This window comes from Carassius auratus, chromosome 17, assembly GCF_003368295.1.
Source record: "Carassius auratus strain Wakin chromosome 17, ASM336829v1, whole genome shotgun sequence".
NCBI classification, from domain to species: Eukaryota; Metazoa; Chordata; class Actinopteri; order Cypriniformes; family Cyprinidae; genus Carassius; species Carassius auratus.
Window position 1 is genome coordinate 26,917,211 of NC_039259.1, and position 12,193 is coordinate 26,929,403.

General features: G+C 40.7%; 1 protein-coding gene across 2 annotated transcripts; it reads left to right on the plus strand.

Annotated features, from left to right (window-relative positions):
* The first annotated feature begins 1,230 nt into the window (after nt 1-1,230).
* Nucleotides 1,231-4,813, plus strand: LOC113117804 (zinc finger and BTB domain-containing protein 18.2-like). Of its 2 annotated transcripts, none has more exons than XM_026286731.1 (2): nt 1,231-1,366; nt 2,714-4,813. In XM_026286731.1, exon 2 carries the CDS (start codon nt 2,728-2,730, stop codon nt 4,036-4,038), a length of 1,311 nt encoding a protein of 436 aa, XP_026142516.1. In that variant the 5' UTR covers nt 1,231-1,366; nt 2,714-2,727; the 3' UTR covers nt 4,039-4,813. The 2 variants fall into 2 exon arrangements, with proteins under 2 accessions (XP_026142516.1, XP_026142517.1); XM_026286732.1 differs by lacking the exon at nt 1,231-1,366 and adding an exon at nt 1,386-1,996.
* Nucleotides 4,814-12,193: the final 7,380 nt, after the last annotated feature.

Here is a 12,193-nt window from a genome sequence, read left to right on the forward strand (position 1 = left end):
TATTTTTCAAATATTTGGTTTTCAGTGTTGTGTTTCCAGATAAATAAATAACTTGGTCTTAGACGTTGCAAACCATGCATTGAATGTAGTTCAGATGAAAGCACGCCCACCCTCCACGAGGAACAGAGTAACTTTAGGGTGAAAATAGTAAGACTGTAGTGCGAGTCAGTGCCAAGACATTCCAGCTCAGAGCAGGATTAGCTTCGATTAGATCCCAGCAAACGCTCTGCTAGCACACAACACATCAGCGCTCTCAACAAAGACCACAGGAGGAGGGGCAGCACCTCAAAGAGCCTCTAATTATACACTTACATGTACTGAAAGAGAGGAATGCATTTAGGCTGGACGGTTTGAGAGGATTGTCATAATTTGCAATCTTAAAAAATAACTTTAACATCTAGAGCCCTCTCCAAAAACTCTTCATTTTCTAGAGAAGAGTTTTATAGTGACACTCTTTAGTTTAAGTTCCTCTTCACCTCACTTTTTGTTTGCAAATGCATCTTATTTTCAGCTTTTCGTCTAACCAATACACAAGTTAAATGTCATATTTAAAACCGTATTCAAAAAAACATGACTAAATGATTTAAACACAACCTCAAAATATAAAATGCATTTATAATTTTGAAATTAACCCATAAACATCAGTGAATATAAAACTTAATATATTGTATACTGAGACATTCAGATATTGTAACTTGTGATTAAACCCCAAAACACAAAAAGAAAATAAATACAATAATATTAAATGATAGATCTGAGATATTTTTAACACATAGGAACAATATATAAAATGCATGCATAATCTAGAAACCAAGAAAAATAGTGTAAGCTTGTAATTAAACCCACCCCCCAAAATAAAAATACAATTTAATAGATTTGTTAACATGCCTCAAGATATAAAATGTATTAAAATAAAATTAAGGCAGATACTGCAAACCCCAAAACATAAAAAAAGAAATAACACATTAAATAGATTAAATTTTATATTGACATGTAAGCATTTAACAGATGATTTTATTCAAAGCAACAAAGACAAAAAAAAAAAAAAAAAAAAATCTCAATATAACAAAAATGATTGGTCTTTTATTAATGCAGAACAAGTAACACTGTCTTTTAAGTGAACACTGCTACTTACTGCCCCGGTGTGAGTTTGTCCTGAAGTACAGTACACTGGTGTTATCGCGAGACTGGACCATTAACAGCCTGCTTGACACACACACACACACACACACACACACACACACACACGCAGCGCAGATCTTCACGCGCACCGGACTCTGAGGAGCGGAAACACAGACTCAACATCTGGACACACACACACACACACACACCATGAGAGCACGCGGGTCCATCTGAGGACACAGCGGTGAGTGCGCGCTTTGATGCGGACCTGAATGTGACACAATGTATCGCTGCGCGGCGCGGCGCCTTTGATCCGCGACGCTGTCTGAGTTCCGCCGCCGCTCCTCACGAGACCGGAGTTTCTAACACAGCTCCGTGCATCAGCTAACGAGACGCTCGGGAGCGAAATAAGACGTTAAAGACGGAGTTAAAGCGCGTAAAAGTTCCGCGTAACGCGCCGCTGTCTAGTTCTCGCGAGTTTGTTTTCAAACAAAAGTATCCTGTCACGAGCTCGCTCGCGCTTCCAACTCTTTAACATGAGCGAGGAGGATCGTGTTACGATTTAAACGCGTTAAAACGCAAGAACTCAGAAGTTTGAGGTTCCTCAGAGGAACATATGGCATAAAGACACAGCTGGAGATTTGAGGCTGATGTCAGAGCAGCTGACTCTAGAGATCACACACACACACACACACACACATGGAGAGGTCGCGTTCAGTCGGCTGGTGCTCTGGAACTGTTCTTTTCCTCGTGTTTATATGACGATCGTCATGTTTGAGTTCGAGATGTGAGATGTTGTGTGCGCGTGACTGGATCCACGCTCGTTCACCGAAGACCCGCTTGTGCGCGCGCTGAAACTAGACGGGCTGCTGAGGTCTGCGATCTTTTATTTCTTATAGATTGCACGCTTAAATGTTTGAGCAAGTTGCCTTTTATCCACTTTCTTGAATGAATTAATTTGTTTGGACACGTAGACTGTAGCTGCGCGTCTCAAAGCTCTACGTGTTTTTAGTATGATGTTGCATTTGTTGGTCTTTGGTGGCCTGTGTGTTGAATTCGAAGCGAAGCAAACCACTTTTATGTAGCTTGAGACTATAATTGTTGTGCATTAGACATATATACCGATATACTGCAGCTGTGCGTCACAAACGTCTCTTAAGTACAAATTGTTTTTAATGTAGTATGGCATTATGTTGAATTATTTTACAGTAGCTTTTTTTGTATCTCCAAACTACAATACTGAGGTCACAGTGTTTGAAACACACCAAAATGTCAATTTTTGTAGCTTTAGCTGCATTACAAACATCTCGGGAGAACAACTGGGAACTTTTTTCCCGTGTGTTTTCATGCACTAGACGGATTTTTCTGTGAGATGAAACTTTTCTCTTTTTGTTGGGCATTCAGAATGCACTAAAGCAGCTTTGCGGGAAAATAACACGCAGACTTCTTTATATACGAGAAGTGCCTGGGGGGCTGTGTTTGTAATGCAGCACACAGCTACTTTTGTTTGTCTCCGGCGGTCTGTAGATGCACCGTTGTGAATGGCCGCCCGGCGTTGACTTAACATCCAGTTTTTCCTGTTTTCCGGCAGATCACGCCATCAGCATGGAGTTCCCAGACCACAGCCGGCAGTTACTGCAGTGTCTGAGTCAGCAGAGACACCAGGGCTTCCTCTGCGACTGCACTGTGCTGGTGGGAGACACACGCTTCAGAGCCCACCGAGCCGTCCTGGCCTCGTGCAGCATGTACTTCCACCTCTTCTACCACGACCAGCCGGACAAGAGAGACGTGGTGCATCTGAACAGCGACATCGTGACGGCGCCGGCGTTCGGGCTGCTGCTGGAGTTCATGTACGAGGGAAAGCTGGAGTTCGGCGCTCTTCCGGCGGAGGACGTCCTGGCGGCAGCCAGCTACCTGCACATGTACGACATCGTGAAAGTCTGCAAAGGAAAGCTGAAGGATAAGGAGCAGAATGACACAGATTGCGGCGGGCAGAAGGCGAACGGTCACCCCGAAGGGTCCCCGGACCTTGTAGGTGTCAATTATGTGTCAGCCGAGGCCGAGGCCTGTGTCCGAACAGCTGGAAAAACAAAAGCTGATGTCAGTAGTTCATCCGTCCCGGTGTCCCAGAGGTCGGATGACACGGAGCGAGCGCTGGATTTATCTTTCAAGCCTCTGTCGAGTCGAGACGGCTTCCACCCCTCCTTCGTCTCGGGACAGCTGGCCCTCGACAGCCAGCAGCAGGGCACCGAGCCACTTGTTAAAGACGAACATGACTTGCTGTCAGAGCAGGAGGACGGTGATCCGGTGAGCCCGGAGAGCCAGCGCTTTGGGAGTTCAGTGGTGACAGGGTTCACTGCCCTCTTCGCTGAAAACAAGGCTCCGGACGACGAGCTGATGGAGGAGGAGAGAGCGCTGCGTGTGCGTCCAGAGCACCACCTCCGGGACAGCGAGGGCGAGGATGAGGACGACCTGGCGTCCTCCGACATCTCCACGTCCAGCGGCGTTCTCCTCCCGCAGGTCTGCGTGTGTCCGCTCTGCAGCAAGGTCTTCCCGAGCCCACACGTGCTCCAGCTCCACCTCAGCTCGCACTTCAAGGAGAAAGACGGCGTTCGCTCCAAGCTCTCGCCCGACGGCTCCGTCCCGACCTGCTCGCAGTGCGGCAAGACCTTCTCCTGCATGTACACGCTGAAGCGGCACGAGCGCACGCACTCCGGCGAGAAGCCGTACACCTGCGCACAGTGCGGGAAGAGCTTCCAGTACTCACACAATCTGAGCCGGCACGCCGTGGTGCACACGCGAGAGAAGCCACACGCGTGTAAGTGGTGCGAGCGGCGCTTCACTCAGTCCGGAGATCTGTACCGACACATACGCAAGTTCCACTGCGGCCTCGTCAAGACGCTCGCCATCGGATAACAGCCGCGCAACCACATCCCTGTTTTTATCAATAACAAGAATAGGCAGGATTTTGCAGATGGCAGAAAATTGGTTCATTAATGACACATGTAAAACACGTTTGAGCAAACTTGGGACTTTGACACACGCACACACAATACATTTATTTATCCTAATATATATTTAATATTGAACGTGTGTGTGATTAACTGTGATTATATTTGTAGCTATAGACAACAATGCATGGTCTACACTTTTCATTTATGCCGAAAATCATTAGGATTTTAAGTAGAGATCATGTTCCATGAAGATATTTAGTAAATTTCCTACCACAGCTATATCAAAACTTCATTTTGGATCAGTAACATGCATTGCTAAGAACTACTTTTCTCAATATTTCGATTTTTGTGCACCCTCAGATTGCACATTTTCACAAATATTAACAGTTAAAAAACGTGTCCGTGTCAAAGTCCCAAATGCATCAAATTGTTGATGAACCGTAAAACACACACACACACACACACACACACACACACACTGATAAACCAGTTCTGCAGCTCCGTCTTAAAGTGACGTGATCTTTTAAAGCCACTGGCTCTGGGTCTAGCGTTTTGATTTAAGAGGACATGAAGGACTAGTTAAGCTTAAACTAGTCTCAGAAGAACATCTATTGGAACACAAGTCGTTTTATTTTATTTCTACAAACAGAAATCGAGTCGAAGCACTGCTGACCGAATCCCAGAAACCTTTCACTGGGCTTTTCTTCATTATTTTCTCGACCGATTGTTTTTTGAAGTTACGGTAACTAGCACTAAAAACCTACGTTATGCTGTACGTCGCACCGGTCCTGATAAACTTGATTAGTTATTTATTAGCAGGTTTCGGTGCAAGGTTTACTACAGACGTGTGATATTTGCTGGATCGGTTGCTGTATATGAGAGCACTTCACTGATAGATTCAACACTCGTATACTGTAGGCTGCTATTTCTAACTGTATATTTGATGGATCGTATTGATCACATTTCGTTTCGGAGGACTGAAATCTCTGGGAAAAGCTGCAGTTTTCCACAGTCTTCCAGTTAAAATCTATCAGACTAATAATCGATGTGAAACACCCACAATTGTGAGGTTTCTGATGATGCATTTACTAAAGCAAGCATGCATCGTGATTCTTTTTATTGCACATTTTTGTTCATTTTTGGATGTTTTCAGTAACACTGGGAAGATTTCACATGCTGGCGATTTCCATGATTTTTGTGCATTTGAATGTTTTTTTTAATACGCCTTTTCATGTTTTGACGAACGTGTATCATTCGTGATTTCTGATGCTATCTAACATTCATAAACGCTGATATATGAATGCAATAATGAAGTCATCAGAACGGCGGATGATTCAGATCTTCAGTAATAATATCTCTTTGGATGTGTTTCTGAATAACGGCTGTATGTTTACAGTAATACCGCATTATTGTCTTCTCAAGGTTCAGACTGTGAAACTGTATAATCGTAAGTAATATTTATTGATTTGTTTTCTTGTGCAAATTTCGACTGTATCAGAACTTGTGAAATGAAAGATGATAAGTTGAGACTTTTTAATAGACTTTGTAGAAGTGCCATTAGATGTAATATAATTTTTTTGATAAACAAAACATATTTTATAGGAAACAAAAGTCCTCTAGTGAATGTAGATGACAATCTGAGTTGATTTCCTTTGAATTCTTTGGTAATTTATTTGGATTCTGTTTGTTTGTGCTTTCTTTCTTTCTTTCTTTCTTTCTTTCTTTCTTTCTTTCTTTCTTTCTTTCTTTCTTTCGTTGTTTCATTGTTTCTTTCTTTCTTTCTTCTGATTGTTTGTGCTGTGAAAATGTGACAATCTTTATCTAGATCTTTATTAGTAGATTAAACAACGTTTTCTGTGGAATTATCGTGTTTGTCTTTTTGAAAATGATGCTAACATTCAGAATATTACAAATATTTACTGAGTACCTTTAAATGGGAAAGTTATGAAAATGACTAACAAATTACTACATTGCCTAGTTCTGCTGAGCTTGATTATTACATTGCTCTATTTCAAATTATATTTTAAAAGCCTTTCAGGTGAAATGTCATGGAAATGCATTGGTCAAATAAATAAATCTGGTATTTTTTATGATGGTTATTTGAGAGAAAAAATAATGGAAGATTTAAATAATTTTGTTCGTAGATAAAAAATTGTGTGTAGTAAACAATATATTCAAGAGATTAATACGTAGGGTTTCATATTTTTTAAAAAAATAAAGGAGTAGTTTGTTTTGGTATAGCTGAAAATAGTCAAATAGTCAAAGTCAAATAATGAAAAAAAGAAAGTTTTCAATCAAACTACCATATTTTGGTGCTCCTTCATATTTCAACTATACAGATCTTTATAAAACATAAAAACTACACAAAATACAAGAAAACAAGATCTAAGAGATCTTACACATTGCTAGTTAATATCATTTCCATATTTCTGCTTATTTTCATTATTTCATTGCAGTTTTTGAGTGTAATCTCTATAAAAATATTTTTTAAAAATGCATCCAGGTAAATAAACCAGGTATTTTAATGCATATAAACTTTTTTAAATAAAAACTACTCAAAATGAAAGAAAATATGACTCTTAAAAAATAAAGGAAGTTTCTTTAGTTAATATAAAGGTCCTAGTTTTACTCATCTTGATTATTTCATAGCTGTTTTTAAATGTAATCCCTATAAAATAATGTTGTTTGTATCCAGCGGTTTGCTGGAAAACTCATGGAAAGTCATTGGTGTGACCCTGGAATGATTGATCACGGATGGAGACCTGTGTACAGAAATGAATCGGGATGATGTGGATGCAAGATATAATACAGGTGCCTTACATTCAGTTTTAACCCTTTAACTTCCTCTTTTCCTTAACAAAAAAAGCACACTTCGTTCGCCGGCCGCTCATCTGCATTCTGAGCAAACTAACACTGATGTCAGGAGGAGGAGAAATGCGTGGCTAATCCGGAATCTCAAAGCCAATTCACTGGTCATTTTCTTAGTGAGCGAGATGCTTATTATTCTCCGACTGCACATGTAAAGCAATCCAGCTGCTCGGCGGTGATTCCCATGACCCTGCCCCCATCCGCCCCCTGCAAACAGCCCGACTCTTTTGTGTGGAGTTGGTAGTTCGGGGTGTCTATTGTCCGCTCCACAGCACAGGTTCTGCCCTGAAGTTACGCTTTAGACCCGCTTGAAGGGAGCGAGCTGTAAATAAGGGTGTGTGGTGGTCTGGCTAGAAATACTAGAATTAAAATCACGCTTTACTGACATTTCACCTGCTGCCAGAAACAAATCTGCTTCAAATGGGAGGAGAAAACACTTTTTTTTAGGGATGCACGATATTGGATTTTGGCCGATATTCGATATGCCGATATTATCAAAATAATTTTGGCCGATGCAGATACAGATACCGATATATATAAACATTTTCGCCTGATATATTTAAACTTTAATTTTACTGAAGAGAAATCCATGTATCTCTTCTGTACTGATTCTACCATAAATGTATTATTTTACAAATGTAGACAGACATTCACACCTGAAAAACAGGTCAATTATCGGAGAATATCGGTTTGGCTCATCGGCAGAAATATTCATGTCGGCCGATACCGGTTTTGGTCATTTTAAGCTTTTATCGGCCGATACCGATGTTGTGCCGATATTATCGTGCATCCCTACTTTTTTTATTTTTTAAATGTTGATGTCAAAGGTCATGTGACGATGAACAGGGAATGGAGTTTATTTTTCTATATAGCTTTTTTCATAATACACACAGTTTCACAGCAGCTTCATATAATCATATAATCGCAGATTAGAGCTGGAGAATAATTTTATTTACATTTCGCAAAGATATAAACAATATAAGATAGCAACACCCTAGCAGCAATTTGGAATAACCCAGAAACACCCTATTCAGAAACATTTGAAACCGTCAGAACGGATAGAAAAATAAGTTAAAAATGGTTGAGTAACGACCTAGCAACCATTTACAACACCCTAACAACTCCTTAGAAAACACAGTGTAAAATAAATATGACCCGGGCGATATTAAAAAGTGTTAACTTGGGGGGGAAAATATTTCGAATTAATTGTTTTAAATGCTTTTAGAAATACATTTAGAAAGCAAATACTACCTTTAAAAGCACAACGTTAAAACTAAAGCTACTCTTTTATGTAGCTTAATTGACTATTTTTGAAATAGTTTGACAATGCAGTTCGGTTGCTAATGAGTTGTAAGTTTGTTGATAGAAATATGTTATCTCATAATTTTGCATTTTCTTTTCATTTCTATTGATTTCACGACTGTTTGGTCTCCACTTGGCATCTGATATAAAATCTGACAAAACCAGTTGCGGGACTGGACTAGACATCTAGCAAATGAGAAACAAGCATGTTGCACTCTTTGACGAGCGCGCTGTCGTCTCTTCGACTTAATTAGATGTGTGTTTTGCCCTCGCTTATCAAAAAGCTTCATGTAATTTCCATTTGACCACAGCTAGCACATTTGCATGTATTCCCCAGACGACAGCAAGTCTTTGTCGGAGAAGTGAAGTTGAAACTTGGATGTCTTCACCTCGCAAGGCCAGCGGTGGGAGACCTTGACCTCTGAACGGACGGCCGGGGACATCTGCTGCTGGCCATGCTTATTTATTTATTTACCTCATAACAAAAGACAGGTGGTCACACTTGAAAAGGAGCGAAGCAGCCTCACACACACACACACACACACACACACACACACACACACACACACTCATGCACATAAAACAGAAAAAGAGCAACACTCTGTCAGAGACGAGACCTTTGTGTCTTATATAATTAACATCAAAACATTATATCCTCAATATCACCTTTATAGTACCATGGACTAAACCTTTAACACTCTGAACAGCTAGGAAACATATTTCTATCAACAAACTTACAACTCATTAGCAACCGAACTGCAGTGTCAAACTATTTAAAAAATAGTCAATTAAGCTACAAACTCCATCATAATGCACAATGTTTTCATCTAGCATGTATTTTGAGCTGCAGCTCGTCATATTAATCGAGTGTTTCACTAGTTAGCAGTAAACGTGGATCCGATTTGTGTCGGATTTTTAGACTGGAAGTTGTTTGGAAGTGAAACACTGATTGAGACATGATACGTTTAAATAAGTCGTACTGTATCTTTAAAACATCCCAGATGTTAATTATGTTTATTTTGTGCTATAACTAGTAGTAAAGGAACTCTGATGTCCAGCTGAGAGATCTGTCGTGCCACACTAACGAGCGCCAAAATGATATTTATTGTTTGAATTTTGTGATAAAATGGAGAGAATTTGAAAGATGAGACTTTGTTTCTTATGGAAAGTACAAAAACACAAAGTTTACTGTGATTATTGGTGATTAAATGGGTGTTCGTTGTGTACACATGCATACTGACCCGAAAGACACGTATGAAAAATTCTCGCTATGATATGTCACTCAGCAACCATCAAAAACAGCTTGAAAATGAATTCTGGTATAAACAAGCTAAAAATGCACACAACAAATTAATAACACCCTAGCAACCACTTACATCACCCTAGCAACCACTAGTACAAGCTTCTGTATGAAAAACAAACTGCCTTAGCAACCACAAGAACATCCTTGCAATCATAACAACAAAAAAACGCATACTTGTGTGCATGCTCTGTTAGCAGCCACCTAGCAACCACCCAGAAGACCCTAGCAACCACTTAAGAAAACACTTGTAATTCCACATCAACCATTCTGAACAGCTAGAAAATGTATACTTGTATAAACAATCCACAAATACTCTCGACGCATTAACATCCAACTGGCAACACCCTGGCAACCACTCAGAAAACCTTAGCAACCACTCAGAACAGCTAGAAAATGTATACACGTATAAACAATCCACAAATACTCTCGACACATTAACATCCAACTGGCAACACCCTAACAACTACATAGCAACACCCTAACAACCACACAGCAACACCCTGGCAACCACTCAGACAACCTTAGCAAACATTCTGAACAGCTAGAAAAATGCATATTTGTGTCAACAAGACACAAATACTCAAAACACACTGGCATCCATCTAAAAAAAACCCTAGCAACCACTCAGAATAGCTAGAAAATGCTTATTTGTATCAAATGATCACAATACTTTAGCGACCACCCAGAAAACCATAGCTACAACCTAGAAACCACACAGAACACCCTAGCAACACTCTAACAACCGCTCTGAACAGCTGGAAAATGCATACTCATATCAACAAGCCACAGATACTCACAATCAACCAACTAGCAACACCATGGCAACCACTCAGAAAACCTTAGCAACCACTCCGAACAGCTATAAAAATTTATACTTGTGTTAACATGCTACAAATACTCACAACACCCTAGCAACCACTCAGAACAGCTATAAAAATTTATACTTGTGTTAACATGCTACAAATACTCACAACACCCTAGCAACCACTCAGAACAGCAGCAAATTGCTCACTTGTATCAAATGCACAAAATACATTAGCAACCAAGCAGAGAAGCCTAGCAACCACCCAAAACCACTAGAAAATGCAACTTGTATCAACAAGTTATAAATGCTCACAATACATCAGCAACACCCTAGCAACCACTCAGAACACCCTAGCAACCACTCAGAACAGTAAGAAATTGCTCACTTGTATCAAATGCACAAAATACATTAGCAACCAAGCAGAAAAGCCTAGCAACCACCCAAAACCACTAGAAAATGCAACTTGTATCAACAAGTTATAAATGCTCACAATACATCAGCAACACCCTAGCAACCACTCAGAACACCCTAGCAACCACTCAGAACAGTAAGAAATTGCTCACTTGTATCAAATGCACAAAATACATTAGCAACCATGCAGAAAACCCTAGCTACACCCTAGCAACCACCCAAAACCATTAAAAAATGCAACTTGTATCAACAAGTTATAAATGCACACAATACATCAGCAACACCCTAGCAACCACTCAGAACACCCTAGCAACCACTCAGAACAGCAAGAAATTGCTCACTTGTATCAAATGCACAAAATACATTAGCAACCAAGCAGAAAACCCTAGCTACACCCTAGCAACCACCCAAAACCATTAGAAAATGCAACTTGTATCAACAAGTTATAAATGCACACAATTCATCAGCAACACCCTAGCAACCACTCAGAACAGCAACAAATTGCTCACTTGTATCAAATGCACAAAATACATTAGCAACCACGCAGAAAACCCTAGCTACACCCTAGCAACCACCCAAAACCATTAGAAAATGCATACTTGTATAAACAAGTTATAAATGCGCACAATACATCAGCAACACCCTAGCAACCACTCAGAACACCCTAGCAACCACTCAAAACAGCAAGAAATTGCTCACTTGTATCAAATGCACAAAATACATTAGCAACCATGCAGAAAACCCTAGCTACACCCTAGCAACCACCCAGAACCACTAGAAAATGCATACTTGTATAAATAAGTTATAAATGCTCACAATACTTTAGCTAGCGCTCAGAAGAGCTCAAAAATGCATTTTCTTGTCAACAACCGTCCAGAACCCCACTGAATCATGGTGGACTATTATGCACGGCTAACTCTCTTGACGTTATAAACTGTTTTCAGGTCATAAGATGAGGTGATTTCAGTAGTGTGTGCTTCTGTCCTGTTTGAGCGTGAGCTGATGGAGGAGTCCAGTGCACAGCTGTCACTCCTTCACTACACACACATGTATTTATAGCAGCCACATCACCGCGGCCGGCCGTGTGTCTGTGCACAGCTGCTCTCTACAAATGGGGGGTGATCCAGAGCCACACGCCTGGACTTAAGAGCGTCCAGGAGTCAGCGGGGCCCAGCAGGCCTTCAGGGGTCCCTGGCATGTGGCTTTGGGAAAGAGGAGCCGCCTCGGAAGTCACGGCTGTGACCTTTTACAGTAAAACGCTGGTGATGAAAGTCTGGACAGCTGCAGAGGAGCAGACAAAAGAACAGGGGTGTCAGGAACATTTAATTGCTTTTCCATCTCCACAGCGTGCGTGAAGACTCATGCCCTCAGAATCATGATCTATATTAAAAGATCACGCCATCATTTACTCACCGTCATACGTCTGTG